This window comes from Aquarana catesbeiana, linkage group LG09 (genome assembly GCF_042186555.1).
Source record: "Aquarana catesbeiana isolate 2022-GZ linkage group LG09, ASM4218655v1, whole genome shotgun sequence".
Lineage (NCBI taxonomy): Eukaryota > Metazoa > Chordata > Amphibia > Anura > Ranidae > Aquarana > Aquarana catesbeiana.
This window is the reverse complement of record NC_133332.1, coordinates 321496239-321519187: the sequence shown is the minus strand read 5'-3', so window position 1 is coordinate 321519187 and position 22949 is coordinate 321496239. Positions and strand designations below refer to the sequence as shown.

At 46.0% G+C, this 22949-nt stretch overlaps 1 protein-coding gene across 3 annotated transcripts in view; it reads right to left on the bottom strand.

Annotated features, from left to right (window-relative positions):
- Positions 1-2645: 2645 nt before the first annotated feature.
- NLGN3 (neuroligin 3) overlaps positions 2646-22949 on the bottom strand; it is a 150372-nt gene continuing 130068 nt past the window's right edge. For 2 of the 3 annotated variants that reach the window (XM_073600802.1, XM_073600803.1), the window contains 5 exons: positions 22409-22468; positions 20729-20878; positions 19246-19431; positions 14242-15031; positions 2646-6819 (listed from right to left, as the gene is read on the bottom strand). In XM_073600802.1, coding sequence (XP_073456903.1) covers positions 5976-6819; positions 14242-15031; positions 19246-19431; positions 20729-20878; positions 22409-22468 — 2030 coding nt within the window. In that variant the 3' untranslated portion in view covers positions 2646-5975. The remainder of the gene's footprint in view (positions 6820-14241; positions 15032-19245; positions 19432-20728; positions 20879-22408; positions 22469-22949) is intronic. The other variant, XM_073600804.1, reaches the window with a different exon arrangement.

Genomic DNA, 22949 nt, shown 5'->3' with positions numbered 1-22949 from the left:
CAACACTACCTGCCTGGAGTTTGCATATTCTCCCTGTGTTGGGTTTCCTCCGGGTACTCCGGTTTCCTCCCACACTCCAAAGACATGCTGGGAGGTTAATTGGCTTCTGTTCAGAAATTGGCCCTAGTATATGAATGTGAGTTGGGGACCTTGGATTGTGGGCTCCTTGAGGGTAGGGACCATTGTGGGTGTGCGATGTGTGTGTGAAGTGCTGCGTGAATTGGCGGCACTATATGGGTACCTTAAATAAATAGAGATGATTGTAGACACGCCCCCTCACTCACTCAGGTTGAACTGGATGGACTGGTGTCTTTATTCAACCTCACTAACTATGTAACTTTATGTAACAGGAAATACTAGGAATACAATTATAAAATGTGGCTCTGTAATGGGTCACAGGCAGCCAGGCTGGCAAACAAAACCCACAGCTCGGCACCAAACTTGCTCCTTTCCATCCACACTGGTGACCCCGGTGCTGGTTACCGCAGCCCATCTCCACTCCTAACCAAAATGTAAGCCACACTCCAAAACTTGGCTCTTCTTTCTATTTAACTAGTCAAAAGATAAAAAAACTGCATAAATAGCTTCCCCCGAAACCACCTTATTCGACGCGTTTCCCCACTAATTGCTTGCTCACAAGGGCAGGGGAAGGTAGCCAGTACAACAAGCCAGTTGTGGTGAAATGCGTCAAGGAAGGTGGTTTTGGGTGGAGACCTCTGAACAGTTTTCATCTTATGACGAATGAAATAGAATGAAGAGCTATGTTTTGGAGTGAGGCTTACATTTACTTCAGACTGGTGACCAGTTACAGCCTTGAAACGCGTTGCCTTATTCTTATATACAATAAAAATTGACTGGACTTTAACTGGTGCTATGGAGCTCTCATCCTCTCTACATACCCACCACATGGCATTCGCACAGTGGGCCTCATCCTTAGCCACGCCCACTGTTCCAGGCCAGTTCTACTATTCGTATCTACCATTACAGCCCTGAGGAAGGGGGATGCACTTCACTGAAATGTGTTGGATTTACCTTTGACCTATGAATTTCTATAAACTTTGAATCCACCATTACAGCCCCGATAAAGGGGGGGGGGGGCATTTCATGGAAACATATTGGATTTACCTTTGACCTGTGAACTTCAATAAATGTTGAATCCACCGTTACAGTCCTGATGAAGGGGGAGACATTTTACTGAAACACGTAGGATTTACCTTTGCCTTGTGAACTTCAATAACCTTTACATCGACATTACAGCCCTGATGAAGGGGGAGGCGTTTTGCCAAAATACGTTGGGTTTACTTTTGACCTGTGAACTTCAATAAACTTTGCATCCACCATTACAGACCTGATGAATGGGGAGGCATTTTGCCAAAATACGTTGGGTTTACTTTTGACCTGTGAACTTCAATAAACTTTGCACCCACTTTGATAGCCCTGATGAAGGTGGAGGCACTTTGCCGAAACACGTTGGACTTACCTTTGACCTGTGAACTTCAATAAACTTTGCATCCACCATTACAGCCCTGATGAAGGTGGAGGCACTTTGCCGAAACACGTTGGACTTACCTTTGACCTGTGAACTTCAATAAACTTGGCATCCACCATTACAGACCTGATGAAGGTGGAAGCTTTCCTGAAACACATTAGATTTACCTTTGACCTGTGAGCTTCAATAAACTTGGCATCCACCATTACAGCCCTGATGAAGGTGGAGGCACTTTGCCAAAACATGTTGGATTTACCTTTAATCTGTGAACTTCAATAAACTTTGCATCCACCATTACAGCCCTGATGAAGGGAGAGGCATTTTTATGAAACATGTTGGATTTACCTTTGACCTGTGAAATTCAATAAACTTTGCATCCACCATTAGAGCCCTGATGAAAGGGGGAGGCATTTCACGGAAACATATTGGATTTACCTTTGACCTGTGAACTTCAATAAACTTTGCATCCACCATTATAGCCCTGATAAAGGGGGAGACATTTTGCCAAAACGCATTGAGTTTATCTTTGACCTGTGAACTTCAATAACCTTTGCATCCACCATTACAGCCCTGATGAAGGGGGAGACATTTTGCCGAAACACATTGGGTTTACCTTTAACCTGTGAACTTTAATAACCTTTGCATCCACTATTACAGCCCTGATGAAGCCAGAGGCATTTTGTCGAAACACGTTGGGTTAACTTTTGACTTGTGAACTTTAATAACCTTTGCATCCACTATTACAGCCCTGATGAAGCTGGAGGCATTTTGTCGAAACACGTTGGGTTTACCTTTGACCTGTGAACTTCAATAAAACTTTATTAATATACCCTCGTGTGATGTGTGTTGGAACGGCCACCTGTAGTCTTCAGCAGAAGCCCATGTGACAGGGTGACAACTCAGGAACATAACTAGGCAACAGGGACAGAGCGTTGTCACCCTATCCCAGGAAGTGACCTTCGTGGCAGGATCACCAAGGATTGTTTGAATGAAAGCTGCAGATTTAAAAAAAAAAGATTTAAAAAAAAATAACGTTTTTGAATTGAGATGAAGATAGTAAAGCTCTTTAGTGACCGGATTTCCACCTCCTTTAAGAAGGATAAATCTTCGTCACCCCGCCCCCCCCTTACAGGCCACACAGAAACCGACCAGCATATAAAAATATGAGTTTTTATTTATTTGGAATACGTTTTCTACTCTCCTGTGATACAGTATAAATACATTCTATAAATACTGACCCCAGGTGTCCCTCTGTGTCACAAAACTCCCCTCGAAACCCGTGGCGTCCCCAGTTTTTCTCGTGTCACAAAACCCACGTTCAAAATTCATGGCGAATGGTAAAAAAAGCTGAAAAGTTGTCGGGCCCCGGCTGGAGGAAGAAGTGGGAGGGGGGAGGAGCAACACATCTATGTGAGTATTCATATGTACAACAGCTTAGAAAAACTGCCCCTGTGCCCGGCTCTGTATATATATATATATATATATGTGTGTGTGAGGGCACATATATACACGCACATGTGCACAGGCTGAGACCCATACTGGTACCCACATACATGCACAAAGACTTCCATCTTCATCCAAACACAGACTCACCCCAGGAGGCAGAGGGGATTCTTCCTACAGGGAGATTTCTCTTTGTAAAATAAAATAAAAAAAAAAAAGCTTTACTGTCCTTGTGAACACCATATAATAAAACCCCCACCGTATCATCTGAGAGTATATATATATATACTTCTCCTATTATATATATATTTATATATATATATATATACTGTATATCTCAAAGCTTGAGAGAAACGCGTCACCTGTCCATGTTCCATTCACTTTTGGATTTTATACTGAACCCCGCGTCGTGGATAACTCTGTAAACATCGAAAAATAATATACATTGTGGCCTTTCCTTAATAAGAACACACAAGAAGCCTAAAATGAAACCTAGAGCTTTGCCTGCACACTGACTAATCACTGGCGGGTCACACTAACTAATTCAGCAAACCAGACCGACTTTACTAATCTTCTCCACCGTGACGAAGTTGGGAGTTCCCATGTTGGAGATAGTCTGACGAAGTTGGAAATTCCCATGTTGGAGACCATCTGTCGAAGTTGGCGTCCCCATCCTCTAAAAAAGAACCTAGGTGACAGGCCCCAGGGTTCTCCTGCAGACCACTGGCTTATCGAAATTCCATTCCCGGGCACCCAAGAATCTCCCAAACAGGGACGTTCAGGTGGCCCAAAACTCAACCCACGATGCAATGTGAGGGCGCTAACCTACTCACTGCACTTTGGGTTGTGAAGGAAATGATGGAATTTTAAATACAAGTTCTACTGGGACAGCACAGGTAACAGATTTTGACAAGCCAGTGGTATGTACCAAAACCTTGTGGAGCTTTCCATCATCCCATTGTGTCCATCTGCTTTATCACTAATAGTTGGTCCCATTCAATTGTTCTGTAATGTTCAAGATGTTTTACTGCTTATCAAAATGACTTCCTTAGTTCTAAATGGAAGAAGACACTTGGATGAGAAGTGAGAGAGCTTTAACATTACAGAACAAGTCCATGAATGTGGCCAACTACTGCCAGATAAACCATGACCTGCATACACGAGAACCTTCACAGACATCTGTTTTATCCTTTGTAGTGCCAGATTCTGTTTAAGTGGAAGTCAGTGCGTTTTTTTCAAACTCAACAGTAGGCAACCTTTAACCTAAACATGATATTGGACTACAAGCTGGAAGTACACCATGTGGCCAAAAGCCTGTGGACACCTGACCTACATGAGCTTGTTGGATATCCCATTCCAAAACGATGGGATTGATATCGAGTTGTGTCACCCTTCTGGGAAGACTTCCTACAAGATTTTGGAGGGTGTCTGAGGGAATTTGTGCCCATTTGTGGGGTCAGGTACTGATGTTGGATGAAAAGACCTGGCTAACATGTTGGTGCTCACATTGGGCACCAGAAAAAGACCTGGCTCGCCGTCTGCATTCCAATTCATCCCACAGGTGTTCAGTAGGGTTGAGGTTGGGGCTCTGTGCAGAACACTCAAGTTCCTCCATGATCTCAAACCTACTGAACACCTTTGGGATAAGAAGACCTCAGCCCAAAGGTGTTCCATGGGGTTAAGGGCAGGTACTGATGTTGAATGAGAAGACATGGCTCACAATCGGCATTCCAATACATCCCAAAGGTGATCCGTAGGGATGAGGTCAGGGCTCTGTGCAGGACACTCACGTTCCTTAATGATCTCAAATCTACTGATAACCTTTGGGATGAGAAGGTTCCATAGATTTAAGGGCATTTATTGATTTTGGATGAGAAGACCTTATATCAAAAGTCTTCCAAAAGTAGGGATGAGGCCAGGGCTCTGTGTAGGACATTGGAGTTCCTTCACACAAAACTGGTCCCACCATCTCTTTATGGAGCTGACTTTGTACACAGGGGCACAGTCATGGTGGAACAGAAAAGGGTCTTCCCCAAACTGTTACCACAAGGTTGGAAAACCACAATTGTCTACAATGTCTTTGTATGATGGAGTATTACTAGGACCCTTCATTGGAGACACCTGAACTCAACCATTGGGAGGGAGGCCAATATACTTTTGTCATAATAGATAGGTGTGGTGGTCAGGTGTTAAAAAATTTTGGCCACATAGTGTATTTACTGGGCCATGTTTTTCAAAAATAACTAATGCTGCAAACCTTTTACCTACGTAACCTTCTTTCCTAGATGGCTGGCTTCATATATTTGGCACTGGGAAAATTAAGGTAGTTTCGAAACTAGGACCGTGTTCAGCCCCATTTCTTAGCTGGTGAATGAATTTGGCACACATTTGGGATAGAGCAGAGTAGGCTAGGTGACTGGGATCAAATGTATCTTGGTTTTCAGTCCCTCTGTCCCGTGACCTTCTTCTGTCTTCCAATACAAATCTTGTCATGTTTCTAAAAACATTTTTTTTTTTTTTTAGAAATATGATCTCTATCAGAGTCTAATACCCATCCCCCAGTCCTACGCTAGTAAAGTAGACATTTTGTCATCTGCTCCTCATCAGATCCGGTTCTCCACATGTACAGACAGTGAGGGTTTACAGTAACTGGAAAGTCAGAATGGTGAACGTTGATGGAAAGCCATGTGGAAAAGGTAAGGGACAATACATTAGGCTTGGTTCCCTCCTGCCTCTTCTCCAATGACGTTCTTCTTAGTCGCAGGCCGTTATCTGCAAATCAAGGTTTACCTCACCCCAAGCTGCCCTCACTCTAGGTGCCTCCACAAAGGTAAAAGCACTTTAGGAAACAAGAGCACACCACAAGTGTGTCCTTGGTGGGTCAGGACCGAATCGACCCTTTCCGTATTAGAAGCAAAGCCCCACACCTGTCCCCCTTCTTCTTTGGGGGGTATGGAATGTGTCATTTCGCCTCTTCCTTGTCTCTGACACCTTCAGGTAGACTTGGTGTCAGGGCAAGGAGGAAGTGCAGCATGGTGGGGTGCTATACTCTGGTTGTGGAGTGTGAGTGGGGGAGACCGGTGCTGTTGAAGCCTGCAGAAAAGGTGTTGTAGGGGTGAAGGCTTTGAAGTCCCACCAGAGAATTGGGGATCATGGTGATGGTGTTAGGTGTCATGAGTGGAATGTCATCAGGGGAACGACGTAATGTAAGGGTGTAGTCAGAAAGCGTGGCGAGACGCAGGTTGTCGTGGCCGGAGACTCCTCCTCCTTCACAATCGGGGTGTCCGGCATTTATTTGCAGTGAATTGAGCTCCTCAGGAGGTACGGGGCTGTGTGCCGGATCCCGCGTGGCCGAGGATCGCTGCGGACTCGGCTGGCGTTGAGTGTCCTGGCGCCGCTTATCATTGCGGTAATACAGGGCGGCAAAAGCCAGCACGTTGAGGAACAAAAGAGAAGCTCCCACAGCGATGGTGACACTCAGCTCCGTGGAATAGTCCCTGGGATCCTGGATGACAACTGGGTCCACCTGGTCGATATCAGGGTTCCACTTGCCTGGGCCATTCAGCGTGGGCGAGACACCCGGACGCTTAGTCTCCCAAACCTTGGGCCTGCGAGTTATATGTGAATTCTGAGTCGTGTCAGAAGGCGGCACCTTGGTGGTAGTAGACGTGTAGTGGAACATGTCATGTAGGTTATAAAGGTGAGGCACCAGATGTTTCCAGAACGCCACCTTGGTGGCCCGGTAGTGATCGCGCACACGTGGCTTCAGGCCGATATGAAGATACAGCTGATCCCGCGGGTTGTACTTAGACCAGGCCACCTCCTCGAAACGGTTCGCCTTGGTGTGGATGAACTTTGTATCCTGGGGGACAGGTTTGTTGGGGTCACTACAAGATAAAAAAAAAGATGAGATCATTCAAGTTGAAATTATCAGTAAACCTAAAACAGATCATTCACAAACTTAACAGATTTCTTTTCACATCCTGAGAAAGAGAGTCCCGAGAAACGAGAGGAAATGACGGGAAATCTCTACAAAGTGCAGGAAATCCCCTTGGAAGATGTCCCTCTATCTCTGTTCTGTAGCCACCTAACCAAGATGGTTTTCATGGCCTGTATTAAAGGGATAGTAAACTCTGCATTTTTATTTTTAACCTACAGGGAAGCCTATAATATTCACTATATTGTCAAAAGTATTGGGACGCCTGCCTTTAGACACATGAACTTTAATGACATCTCAGTCTTAGTCCGTAGGGTTCAATATTGCGTTGGCTCCGCCCTTTGCAGCTATAACAGCTTCACCTCTTCTGGGAAGGCCGTCCATAAGGTTTAGGGGGGTGTCTATGGGAATGTTTGACCATTCTTCCAGAACCCCATTTGTGAGGTCAGACGCTGATGTTGGATGAGAAGGCCTGGTTTGCAGTCTCCGCTCTAATTTATCCCAAAGGTGTTCTATGGGGTTAAAGTCAGGACTTTGTGCAGGCCAGTCCAGTTCCTCCACCTCAAACTCGCTCATCCATGTCTTTATGGACCTTGCTTTGTGCACTGGTCCAAATCATTTGGTGGAGGTGGGATTAGGGTGTGGGGGTTGTTTTTTAGGGGTTGGGCTTGGCCCCTTGGTTCCAGTGAAGGGAACTCGTAAGGCGTCAGCATACCAAGACATTTTGGACAATTTCATGCTCCCAACTTTGTGGGAACAATTTGGGGATGGCCCCTTCCTGTTCCAACATGACTGCCCACCAGTGTACAAAGCAAGGTCCATAAAGACATGGATGAGCGAGTTTAGGGTGGAAGAACTTGACTCAACATGCGTGTAATGCTATGGTGTCCCAATACTTTTGGTAACATAGTGTATCTTACCTGTAGGTAAAATGAATATCTGCTAAACATGAACCATTTAGGGGATATTCTAGCGAGCAGAAGCTGGTGACGTCACCGACACATGAAGGACTGGCATACCTGTACCGTTCCTTCAGGGCTGTGTGCCGTGGCCACGCATGGACGGTAGTGACATCATCGCGGCTCGGCCATTCAAGCGCCCCCCCCCCCCCCCAGCCCGCGAACCTAGAAGTAAGACTGGTTGAAGATGGAAGCCTCTGCGGTGAGAGTGCGCCACTGGAGGGATCCGCTTCAAGGTAAGTCTTTCATAATGGTCTAGGATGCGGTTGCACCTTGAAGGAAGAAGAAACCTTTCTCTTTTTTTTTTTTTTTCCCCAAGAGGTGACTACCGCTTTAAGTATGAATGGTGTAAAATATATGATTTTTCTTTAGAACTGTTTTAGAAATACAAGAGTTGAATACAAAGTAACGCCACCACTTTCATATCTTGTCAGCAGGTGGCAGCACTGACACACTGTGCAGGTTGAGTAGGTTCTCCTCTATCTCCTCAGTGGTGGTCACCAGGTCATTAGGCCCTCCTGCTCACGGGACATTATTTCTCCTCCTCTGAATGTCTTTGCTCCCGGCAGGGGAAAAAAAAGCAGCTTAAAAAAAAAAAAACGTTCAGGCGCGTCGAGCGTTTGAGGATTTATGGTTTTCATTGGCCAGAATAAATATTGCAACAATCAAGATTCAGAGACATGTGTGATCTGCTCATGACCGTCACTGCTTTGCCGATGAGCTCCATTTCTGAATCGTGTGACAAAAGTGCGGCCAACCCGAGATCAGGATCACAGGAAACGTCTTCAGAACCTGAATGAAGCTTATCTTCCTCCAGATTTACACCTTTACCCCCCCCCCCCAACTCATCTCCTAATTATAATTTTAAAAAACTGAAGCTCCAAATACTTCCCTGAATCTGCAGTCACATGACACACCCGTTCCCAAGTCCTCTTTCTTGGGTGGTCCTTCTTTGGGTGGCCATGTCACAGCCTGGTGAGGTGGGCACTTCCCATTGTGTCCGCCGGTGAGGTCCTCACAATGTGCTGAAGATACCAAAGGCGGCAAGTGGCATTAACAAGCCCAGGCCGGACTGCATCAGGGAATCGCTGGTAAGCATTCTCAGGAGTGGGGGCCTGGAGGGTCACGTGACGGTGGACACAGGTATCTGAATCTCACCATCCTACAACATCCATCCCTGAATCTCACCATCCTACAACATCCATCCCTGAATCTCACCACCCTACAACATCCATTCCTGAATCTCACCATCCTACAACATCCATCCCTGAATCTCACCACCCTACAACATCAATCCCTGAATCTCACCATCCTACAACATCAATCCCTGAATCTCACCATCCTACAACATCCATCCCTGAATCTCACCATCCTACAACATCCATCCCTGAATCTCACCACCCTACAACATCCATCCCCGAATCTCACCATCCTACAACATCCATCCCTGAATCTCACCACCCTACAACATCCATCCCCGAATCTCACCATCCTACAACATCCATCCCTGAATCTCACCATCCTACAACATCAATCCCTGAATCTCACCATCCTACAACATCCATTCCTGAATCTCATCACCCTACAACATCCATCCCTGAATCTCACCACCCTACAACATCCATCCCTGAATCTCACCATCCTACAACATCAATCCCTGAATCTCACCATCCTACAACATCCATCCCTGAATCTCACCATCCTACAACATCCATCCCTGAATCTCACCACCCTACAACATCCATCCCCGAATCTCACCATCCTACAACATCCATCCCTGAATCTCACCACCCTACAACATCCATCCCCGAATCTCACCATCCTACAACATCCATCCCTGAATCTCACCATCCTACAACATCAATCCCTGAATCTCACCATCCTACAACATCCATTCCTGAATCTCATCACCCTACAACATCCATTCTTGAATCTCACCACCCTACAACATCCATTCCTGAATCTCATCACCCTACAACATCCATTCCTGAATCTCACCACCCTACAACATCCATTCCTGAATCTCACCACCCTACAACATCCATTCCTGAATCTCACCACCCTACAACATCCATTCCTGAATCTCACCACCCTACAACATCCATTCCTGAATCTCACCACCCTACAACATCCATTCCTGAATCTCACCACCCTACAACATCCATTCCTGAATCTCACCACCCTACAACATCCATCCCCGAATCTCACCATCCTACAACATCCATCCCTGAATCTCACCATCCTTCAACATTCATCCCTGAATCTCACCATCCTACAACATCCATCCCTGAATCTCACCATCCTACAACATCCATTCCTGAATCTCACCACCCTATATCCATCCCTGAATTGCACCATCCTACAACATCCATCCCTGAATCTCACCACCCTACAACATCCATCCCTGAATCTCACCATCCTACAACATCCATTCCTGAATCTCACCACCCTATATCCATCCCTGAATCTCACCACCCTACAACGTCTATCCCTCAATATCACCGTCCTACAACATGCATCCCTAAATCTCACCGTCCTACAACATCCATTCCTGAATCTCATCACCCTACAAAATCCATCCCTGAATCTCACCACCCTACAACATCCATCGCTGAATCTCACCACCCTACAACATCCATCCCTAAATCTCACCACCCTACAACATCCATCCCTAAATCTCACCACCCTACAACATCCATCCCTAAATCTCACCACCCTACAACATCCATCCCTAAATCTCACCACCCTACAACATCCTGCCCGAATCTCACCATCCTACAACATCCATCCCTGAATCTCACCACCCTACAACATCCATCCCTAAATCTCACCACCCTACAACATCCTGCCCGAATCTCACCATCCTACAACATCCATCCCTGAATCTCACCACCCTACAACATCCATCCCTGAATCTCACCACCCTACAACATCCATCCCTAAATCTCATCACCCTACAACATCCATCCCTAAATCTCACCACCCTACAACATCCTGCCCCGAATCTCACCATCCTACAACATCCATTCCTGAATCTCATCACCCTACAACATCCTGCCCGAATCTCACCACCCTACAACATCCATCCCTAAATCTCACCACCCTACAACATCCTGCCCCGAATCTCACCATCCTACAACATCCATTCCTGAATCTCATCACCCTACAACATCCATCCCTAAATCTCACAACCCTAGAACATCCAATCCTGAATCTCACCACCCTACAACATCCTGCCCGAATCTCACCATCCTACAACATCCATCCCTGAATCTCACCACCCTACAACATCCTGCCCGAATCTCACCACCCTACAACATCAATCCCTGAATCGCACCATCCTACAAGATCCATCACTGAATCTCACCACCCTACAACATCCTGCCCCGAATCTCACCATCCTACAACATCCATCCCTGAATCTCACCATCCTACAACATCCATCCCTGAATCTCACCATCCTACAACATCCTTTCCTGAATCTCACCACCCTATAACATCCATCCCTAAATCTCACCACCCTACAACATCCATCCCTGAATCTCACCATCCTACAACATCCTTTCCTGAATCTCACCACCCTACAACATCCATCCCTAAATCTCATCACCCTACAACATCCATCCCTAAATCTCACAACCCTAGAACATCCAATCCTGAATCTCACCACCCTACAACATCCTGCCCGAATCTCACCATCCTACAACATCCATCCCTGAATCTCACCACCCTACAACATCCTGCCCGAATCTCACCACCCTACAACATCCATCCCTAAATCTCACCACCCTACAACATCCTGCCCCGAATCTCACCATCCTACAACATCCATTCCTGAATCTCATCACCCTACAACATCCATCCCTAAATCTCACAACCCTAGAACATCCAATCCTGACTCTCACCACCCTACAACATCCTGCCCGAATCTCACCATCCTACAACATCGATCCCTGAATCTCACCACCCTACAACATCCTGCCCGAATCTCACCACCCTACAACATCAATCCCTGAATCGCACCATCCTACAAGATCCATCACTGAATCTCACCACCCTACAACATCCTGCCCCGAATCTCACCATCCTACAACATCCATCCCTGAATCTCACCATCCTACAACATCCATCCCTGAATCTCACCATCCTACAACATCCTTTCCTGAATCTCACCACCCTACAACATCCATCCCTAAATCTCACCACCCTACAACATCCATCCCTGAATCTCACCATCCTACAACATCCTTTCCTGAATCTCACCACCCTACAACATCCATCCCTGAATCTCACCACCCTACAACATCCATCACTGAATCTCACCATCCTACAACATCCATCCCTAAATCTCACCACCCTACAACATCCATCCCTAAATCTCACCACCCGACAACATCCATTCCTGAATCTCATCACCCTACAAAATCCAACGCTGAATCTCACCACCCTACAACATCCATCCCTGAATCTCACCATCCTACAATATCCATTCCTGAATTTCACCATCCTACAACATCAATTCCTGAATCTCACCATGCTACAAAATCAATCTCTCAATCTCACCATCCTACAACATCAATCCCTGAATCTCACAACCCTACAACATCCATCGCTGAATCTCACCACCCTACAACATCCATTCCTGAATCTCACCACCCTATTTCCATCCCTGAATCCCACCATCCTACATCTATCCCTGAATCACACTACCCTACAACATGCATCCCTGAATCTCACCATCTTACAACATCCATCCCTGAATCTCACCATCCTACAACATCAATCCCTGAATCTCACCACCCTACAACATCCATCCCTGAATCTCACCACCCTACAACATCAATTGCTGAATCTCACCACCCTACAACATCCATCCCTGAATCTCACCACCCTACAACATCCATTGCTGAATCTCACCACCCTACAACATCCATTGCTGAATCTCACCACCCTACAACATCAATCCCTGAATCTCACCATCCTACAACATCCATCACTGAATCTCACCATCCTACAACATCCATCCCTGAATCTCACCACCCTACAACATCAATCCCTGAATCTCACCATCCTACAACATCCATCACTGAATCTCACCATCCTACAACATCCATCCCTGAATCTCACCACCCTACAACATCCATTCCTGAATCTCATCACCCTACAACATCCATCCCTGAATCTCACCACCCTATTTCCATCCCTGAATCTCACCACCCTACAACATCTATCATAAAGTACAAACTTGGCACCCTAGACCTCACTACACCTCTACTATCCAGGAGATGAAGGATGCTCTCAGGACCCGGTTGCAGGAACGGTGTGGACTTTACACGTAGGGTTTGGATGAACACCCAGCTCCCCTGACTAGACAAATAGAAAATAATTATCCAGCAGCGTTTAAAATAAAACACAGCTTTGGCTGCAATACTCACCTACTATCCTCAGATCCCCCCGTATGGGGTTCCTTCTGTCTTGCTGTTGGTCTCCTGGGTTCAATGACGCCAGTCAGCCAACCTTTTGCCTGAGAGCCCATTGCTTCAAAGAGTGCACCATCACCACGACCTGGGCTCACAGTACACTGCTTACATGTCAATAAATGAGGGACCACCCACCACCAGTGGAAAGACGACTGCACAGCACATGGTCAAGGAGAAGGCAACTGGAAACCAAGTACTGTATGTACACTTACCAAAAAAAAAGGCTAAAGGGTGGGGGAGGGGCTCTTGTTGAACTCTTTAAATAGGATATTCCAATAATTATTTCTAATTTTCATTTATTACACTCTTTTTATCCAGTCACAAGCTTGTGTTGGAGACTAAATGGATTGGTCACTGGTCCTGGGTGGGTATTCGTGTGGGCAAAAAAGGAAGGAATGCCTTCGGGTGGGTAGTGTCCAGTGACTGACGGTGCCGGTGGGCCCTCTTGGGGATTGGGCTGCTGCCTTTTCTGTGAGACCTTATGGTAGTTTCAGCATTTCGACTTGGGTAAAAAAGGAAGGAGCGCCCAGTTCAAAGCCATCCTGGTTTCTGAAATCTCGATCTAACATAACCATTCATGGGAATTGTTACCATCAAACAGTGCGCAGCAACAGCCCTGAGGAAGGGGAAGTCCATTCCCCGAGACGGGTTGGCTTGATGTATCTGCTACTACTTTTTAATAAACGTCTACGAACCATACTTTAGATTTTGCAATTCTCTGGACACCAGACGCTCCTTCCTTTTTATCCATCCAGTTGCAAGTAATTCAAGGAGCATTTACTTCCCATTCAACCTTCACAGATTGCCAATCATCTACATTCTTGTTAGAAGTGGTCTTATGAATGAAAATATAATCACTCACAAACCTCAGCCAAGCCCCAGTTGCTTCAAGAGTTCATTTTATGCCACATGTTACCTGCTATAGTTACATACCCCGTTTTGGCAAAGTTGGTCCAGTAGGTCATGACTACGGCACTCAACATGACGTCATTCTTGGAGAAATTGCAGGGGAATAAATCTGTAGGACCCACCATCGGGACACCGAAGACGTAGGGTAACTCGTCACCATGGGCAGCGTCAGACCAGGCCGGTTTCATCAAACTCTGACAGTGATGGTAAAACGCATAAAAATAAGTTGGGGAGCCGTAACGGGCATGTAAGTCAGCGGTCACCACTGACGGCTCCACCCACTGGTGGTCGGTGAACAAAGCCACCAAAGTTTTGCGCCTAGTCTCGGGGTTGTCTCGGTCAGCCCAATCCGTGTACATGAACTTGATGGTCTCACGGAGCGTGTCTTTGCCTTCCGGGTACCCGTACAGGTTGTCCACAAAATTAGACACCGAGTAGTCAAAGTCACTTCCAGAGACGCCGTCTTCCGCATCCACAACGTTTTCCACAAACTTGAGTCCTTCCCCTTGGTTGACCCCCAGCATTATGTCGTAGTTGAGGAATTCTCCTTGCTCCATGAGGATCTCCGGGTCATCTGGGATGACGTCTCCATCGATGACGGGCCCAAAGGCGACGTGATACCGCGCAGGCTGGATGTCTTGCTCCACCAATTCCTTGGCAATCTTCTGTCGCAAGCAATCCACCATGTCGACGGTGTCCAGCACATTGCAGCCTACTTTCTCGGCGAGCAGCCGGGTGTATTTCACAGGTTGGTAATTGACGGCCCAGCTGGACAGGGCTGATCCGCTTTGTATGATGGCTCTCTGGAACAGACCTGCCACAAAAGACCAGATTTACTCATCTACACCGAGCATGACATATCTACCCATCCACACATTTGTATTTCACACCGGGACCCGCCGTATCAATGTTTTATTAATCCCGTCGTATCAGTACAACATTTACGGTGGTGCCTTTGAAGTGGGAGTTTCTGCTGTTTTTTTATGAAATCCCCCGGCATCAGACACTGCGAGACAGAAAGACAGACGGAGATCGCGAAATCCGCAACTCCACTTCCTGCCCAGCTGGTCTCAGTGTGTGCCAGGGAAGAAACCAAGCACAAGAGGACCATTCTACAGACGGGAGGGGATGGAGAAAAATGAATGGAACTAGAGGAGAGGAGAGGAGAGAGAAAACAAAGAGTACAAAGACTGGGAAATGAAGTGTGAGAAATAGGTAACCGAGGATCTCAGTGGATCGCGCGGCACTACTTCTGTAACTACACCATTATATAAAATGTCAACCAACCATCAGACCCTTATAACGTCACAGACCGGGGGAGGAGAGAGAGGAAGAAAATAGAAATAATGATAGAAAGCAAAGTACGTGAAAATGAAAAAGGGAACAGACTAAAGCCGGCCTCATACTTCTTATATTTCCCTCAGGTTCCATCTGCTAGATCAGCCGTGATCAACATACAAGGTTTAGGTGACCTCAACTGTGGCCCCTGACTTCACCATAGGGCCAAGCATGCTAATATGCTAATGCAAATAATTACTATACCTACAACCAGAGCTTTTTTTTCTCAGAAAATAGGTGCAGGAACTCAACCACGACTTCTCAAAAAACCCTCCCCCACCCCACACAAACCCTTCAAACCGCATCAAATAGTGAGTGTGGTCAGATTTCACTAACAGTGGTAGGAGCAATAAATACCAGGAGTGCATTATGTACAGAGTGCAGAGTTTCAACTTCAACTCTTCAACTCTGCATGCAACCTCCCTTCCACTGTCTCCATCTTCTCCTTCCTTCCTTAAAAGCTCCGCAATATTCCACATGTCTTACTTGTGTTGCTGTATTAAGCTGAAGCACCCAGCCGGCTCTAGTACCTCCCTGCACACTATAGGTGGCTCTGCCTCTCTCAATTGCAGGGGGATCATTCAGTTGGGGTGTTGGGATCTGCACCTGCATCTCCCTTGTCCCCATCCTGCCCTTATTGGCAGTCACCCAGGTGATCAGTTCTATGGGAACCGTTGGGAGACAAGCTTTCACTTATAAACACAGAAGCTGGACTTCTGTGTTTGCAAGAGATAGTGGTGAGCAGGGGGGAGGGGGTCTCAGCCAGAGGTGGTGGAACTGAGTTCCACCAAGTTCCAGCTGAAAAAAAGCCCTGCCTACAACTCAAGGTAGATGTGTGATGGCCAATAGGAAGAATGCTCCTAACATTGGTGGTCAGTGGGAAGAATGTTCCTTACATTGGTGATCAGTGAGAAGAATGTTCCTTACATTGGTGATCAGTGAGAAGAATGTTCCTTACATTGGTGGTCAGTGAGAAGAATGTTCCTTACATTGGTGATCAGTGAGAAGAATGCTCCTTACATTGGTGATCAGTGAGAAGAATGTTCCTTACATTGGTGATCAGTGAGAAGAATTTTCCTTACATTGGTGATCAGTGAGAAGAATGTTCCTTACATTGGTGATCAGTGGGAAGAATTTTCCTTACATTGGTGATCAGTGGGAAGAATGTTCCTTACATTGGTGATCAGTGGGAAGAATTTTCCTTACATTGGTGATCAGTGAGAAGAATGTTCCTTACATTGGTGATCAGTGAGAAGAATTTTCCTTACATTGGTGATCAGTGAGAAGAATGTCCCTTACATTGGTGATCAGTGAGAAGAATGCTCCTTACATTGGTGATCAGTGAGAAGAATGTCCCTTACATTGGTGATCAGTGAGAAGAATGTCCCTTACATTGGTGATCAGTGAGAAGAATGTCCCTTACATTGGTGATCAGTGGGAAGAATGTTCCTTACATTGGTGATCAGTGAGAAGAATGTTCCTTACATTGGTGATCAGTGAGAAGAATGTTCCTTACATTGGTGATCAGTGAGAAGAATGTTCCTTACATTGGTGATCAGTGGGAAGAATGTCCCTTACATTGGTGATCAGTGAGAAGAATGTTCCTTACATTGGTGATCAGTGGGAAGAATGTCCCTTACATTGGTGATCAGTGGGAAGAATGTTCCTTACATTGGTGATCAGTGAGAAGAATGTTCCTTACATTGGTGATCAGTGAGAAGAATGTTCCTTACATTGGTGATCAGTGAGAAGAATGTTCCTTACATTGGTGATCAGTGAGAAGAATGTTCCTTACATTAGTGATCAGTGGGAAAAATGTTCCTTACATTGGTGATCAGTGAGAAGAATGTTCCTTACATTGGTGATCAGTGGGAAGAATGTTCCTTACATTGGTGATCAGTGAGAAGAATGTTCCTTACATTGGTGATCAATGGGAAGAATGTTCCTTACATTGGTGATCAGTGGAATATTGGTGGTCAGTGTGAAAAATGTTTTTTACATTGGTGGTCAGTGGGAAGAATGCCCCTTACATTGGTGTAAGATAGTAAGAGACTGAGAACATTCTACAGGAAATGGTCAGATACTGAGAACATCCTAGAGGACATGGTTGGGGAGTGAGAACATCCTACAGCAGATGGTTGGAGACTACAGACATCCTGCAAGAGATGGTTGGAGACTATGGACATCATCCAGGAGATGGTTGGAGACTATGGACATCGTACAGGAGATGGTTGGAGACTATGGACATCCTACAGGAAATGGTCGGAGACTTTGGACATCCTACAGGAGATGGTTGGAGACTATGGACATTGTACAGGAGATGGTTGGAGACTATGGACATCGTACAGGAGATGGTTGGAGACTATGGACATCATCCAGGAGATGGTTGGAGACTATGGACATCGTACAGGAGATGGTTGGAGACTATGGACATCCTACAGGAAATGGTCGGAGACTATGGACATCCTACAGGAGATGGTTGGAGACTATGGACATCGTACAGGAGATGGTTGGAGACTATGGACATCGTACAGGAGATGGTTGGAGACTATGGACATCTTACAGGAGATGGTTGGAGACTATGGACATCGTACAGGAGATGGTTGGAGACTATGGACATCGTACAGGAGATGGTTGGAGACTATGGACATCGTACAGGAGATGGTTGGAGACTATGGACATCGTACAGGAGATGGTTGGAGACTATGGACATCTTACAGGAGATGGTTGGAGACTATGGACATCTTACAGGAGATGGTTGGAGACTATGGACATCTTACAGGAGATGTTGGAGACTGTGGACAAGATTGTCCAATGCTGAGGACATGCTGTGTATTTGGATGCTGAAACATGCATCCAGAGCCTGCCACCCACTGCTCTAGAAATAAAAACTTGACCGGGTTCTAACTAGTCTGTACACTAGTTGAGAACAAAAATTTTTTAGAGATACATAGACTTTAAAGAGATATATAGTAAAAGAGTTTTACCTGACCACATACCTGTAAAGAAGTAGCTGAACTTACCTCTCCTGCCACTCAATGCTGCTCGGTTGAAGAGAACTGGTCCCCCGAAGACACTTCTGGGGTGCTGATCTACTGGGTCCCCCATGACTGTCATTGGTTCCCTCTTCTGACCTCTACGCCCTATAATAAGTGGAGGTCAGAGAATGACCTCTGTCAGAGCTGTAGGTGGCCCAGGAGGTGGACACTCCCAGCTAGGAAAGGTAAGTATCAGTCTCCTCTTTATAGGTATGACCTTTCATGGAACTTTTTTATGATATGAGGGGTTCTCTTACGTTGTTTAGTAAAGTTTGCTGATCTAGCAGATAAATCTGAGAGGTGTGATCCCGGAAGAATCATGGAAGGGAATGGTTCTGGGAAAGGAAAGGTTCTCTTTGTATTGAATATACTTTGTACCTTCAGAGCGGCCGACATACAGACACCTGATGATGCAATCATGGAATAATGTCAGATGGTCCTTATACCTTCCATGTGATGGGACAGACACACAGACAAACAGTCATGAAAACGTGTCGTTAGATGATGGGGGTGATGGTGTCATCAGATGATGGGGGTGATGGTGTCATTAGATGATCTGCAGAGGTAATGAACATCGACATATCGGGAATTTTCAGGGATTATTGGAGATATTTCACAGTAATAAATTAATAGAACCGCAAATCTGGAATACCTTCCGAGTGATGGGACAGGGTGAGGAGACTGACGCAGGACGCTCCGATGCCCGAGCCAAAGACTGTGATCCTATGAGGGTCTCCACCAAAAAACGCCACGTTCTCGCTGACCCAACGCAGGGCCTGGATCTGATCGAGGAGCCCGTAATTCCCTTTAGCTGCCTGGTCTCCAGTACTCAAGAACCCTGCAAAGAAAACAAGAATGGATATAGTGTTTAATCTGCCAAAGGATTTGAAAATCTGTCCATCCAGTCCTGGGATTTACATAGCTCTGCCACAAAGCGCAATCAGGCAGGTGACACAACCTACAGTTAAAGGATAAGTCCACCTTTTGCAAGAGGACAGGTATGCTGGCAGGGGACAGGCTTTTCAGAGGACAGGTATACTGGCAGGGGACAGGCTTTTCAGAGGACAGGTATACTGGCAGGGGACAGGCTTTTCAGAGGACAGGTATACTGGCAGGGGACAGGCTTTTCAGAGGACAGGTATACTGGCAGGGGACAGGCTTTTCAGAGGACAGGTATACTGGCAGGGGACAGGCTTTTCAGGGGTCAGGTACACTGGCAGGGGACAGGCTTTTTAGAGGTCAGGTATACTGGCAGGGGACAGGCTTTTCAGAGGACAGGTATGCTGGCAGGGGACAGGCTTTTCAGAGGACAGGTATACTGGCAGAGGACGGGCTTTTTAGGGGACAGGTATACTGGCAGGGGACACATATGCTGGCAGGGGACAGGCTTTTCAGAGGACAGGTATACTGGCAGGGGACAGGCTTTTTAGGGGACAGGTATACTGGCAGGGGACAGGCTTTTTAGGGGACAGGCTTTTCAGAGGACAGGTATACTGGCAGGGGACAGGCTTTTTAGGGGACAAGCTGTGGCTGCTTTCTAAAGAAAGCCCAATGTTAAGCTTTGCACACCTTTTCTTGTGATACAATGGGAATTATTTAGCCGATTTAAACAAAAAATTCAGTTGTATCCTTAATGTAGCGTTTGCACATTTAATGAGGTAGAACCATTTGTTGTACTTTAGCTGTTTCTATCCCATAATGATCCGTCTAATCATTTTGCTTGGAGGATCGGTTGATAATTTTCATCCTGCGCTCCCTACACCTGATAACATTTTATATTTGCAGCGGGGTCTGCCTTATTATCACAGTTTAATAACTATTAACAATGTATCCCATATAAGAGAATCCAGAGGAAGAACCCATGACAAACCCTATAGGGAGACATTAATGAAAAGGACCCCCACCAGCCATCCCCAATTTTAATACGAAATGCTTCAGGGGGCTCATTATCTTTGCAGGGGCCCCGAGGACAATAAAGGAAAAGCCATATTAATTACGGAATTTCCATTCAATGATTACGGAAACGCAGGGCCTGCGGAATGATTGGAAGCGAGGTGAATAAACAGTCAAGCCACAGGAAAGCGATAAATAAGGAACAGAAGGGATAGAAGATAGGAAGAACATGTGCCACTCACCCAGAACGCCCACTCGATAGTTCAAGGTGATAACGATGACGTTGCCGTAGCTGGCGAGCACACTTCCATCAATCATGTTCCCGCTGCCCTCCATGTACGAGCCTCCGTGGATGTACACCATGACCGGTTTGGCTCCTGTGTCTCGGATATCTGCGGGGAGGTGAAATGAAAAGGTAACACGGCCTTAGCAAGAGATAAACAACCTTCGAGAGCCTCTTGACACCAACCACTTGGCTTCATTCACACGGAAGAACACAGAGGCGAACAATGTACATCTTGACGGAACACACGTGGCCGGATGCGGTCTTAACTTACAAGTCAGACCAAAGAGTAGAGTAAAGCGCTACCACTTCCCCAACACAAAAGCCCCTTCCGCTCTGGAAGCCCTTCCCACCACGGAGAACACACCAGCTAGCCAAGCATGCAGCTCATGCCACAGAAATAGAAGAAAAAAAATAAATAAAAAACAGTAAAACGGGCCCCTTCTCAGGACTTGACCATAATGATACCACAAAAAGGGTGCAGTCCTGTGAAGGAGCGCTACAACAAGGTGACGGAATGGATTTTCCCATAACAATCATGTGGGGTAGTTGCCCGGCTCACATGAGAAGGGTCCATCGATATGAGAGATGAACTACTTAAGCTCTAGCAGGCAGGGAGATGAGTAGAAGGCGGACAGAGGACAACTAAGCCAAACGCCTGGAGATAAATGTATACAGCAATAACAAAAAAATAGCACTAAATAATGCAATGGCACGGGGAAAATATCTGCCACAAGACAATGACTGTGTTCCTCACGCAGAGAGCTAGCACTCAAATAACATAATAGGATCAAAAAAAGATACTCGTTATAGAGGAGATAAAGGTGTGACGGGAACAACAAGAAAAGGGGCTCATGGCCAATGCTTATACCATGGCCTGTCCTATGAATGACCACCTCAATGGCATCTACACAGAATGACCTTCTCAATGGCATCTACATAGAATGACCACCTCAATGGCATCTACATAGAATGACCACCTCAATGGCATCTACATAGAATGACCACCTCAATGGCATCTACATAGAATGACCACCTCAATGGCATCTACATAGAATGACCACCTCAATGGCATCTACACAGAATGACCACCTCAATGGCATCTACACAGAATGACCACCTCAATGGCATCTACATAGAATGACCACCTCAATGGCATCTACATAGAATGGCCACCTTCATGGCATCTACACAGAATGACCACCTCAATGGCATCTACATAGAACGGCCACCTCAATGGCCTTCCACCACCCACATTGACCACCTCAATGGCCTTCCACCTACATTCACCACCTCAATGGCCTTCCACCTACATTGACCACCTCAATGGCCTTCCACCTACATTGACCACCCTGCTAAACACGACCCTTCACAAGCCTCACCTTACTTATTATCCTTACTCTTACCCTCATTTGCTACAGCTACAAAAACCCAAACCTGACTCTAACCGAGGAACCAACCAGGGTAGGAGGATGAGTTGTGGATGTTCAAGGATTAAAGATGAGAAGTGCACGATGAAAAGTGAGATAACCCTCTAAGATTTCTAATACACGTGAGAAGGAGGAGAGGAGGGAAATAGGCAGAGGGAAAAAAGTATGATGATAATGGGTTCCATGCATCAGCCTCAGCCAGCAAGTACCTCCTTCCTCGTCTTCGTCATTATCCGATATCTCTTCCCCCTGTTTCTTAGCGCTGGGTCCTGGAGACCGAGCCGAGCAAACGGAAACAAACAAGAGAATTCAAGAGATAACAGGTCTCGAAGGTACAGGACATTGAGTTCTCACCCTGGGGTTGGAGGGTAGGTTCTCAAACTGAGGGGTTCATTACATAAAATATCAGAGCTTTATGTGGCTACACCTGCTGGAGTTTGTTGGCGGTATAAACACAATGTATAAGGGGGTAAAGCATTAGGAATAGGGGTAGTTCTAAAATAAACCTAGAGTCTATCATTGATTTAATAAAGGATCATTTCTGGCCTTCTCAATCTGTACATGAAAGTTAGTATACTGACCTCTATGTATCAATACAGTGCAAGAAGCAATCAAATAAACAATGCATAACCACCCGTCTGAAAGAAGCTGAATTTCTAAACTGCTAAAAGTTAAAGTGTATCTAAAGCCAACACTTTTTTAGTATGGGGATGGAGGAGGGAAAGATTAGAACCCCTATTCGGTTTTTAT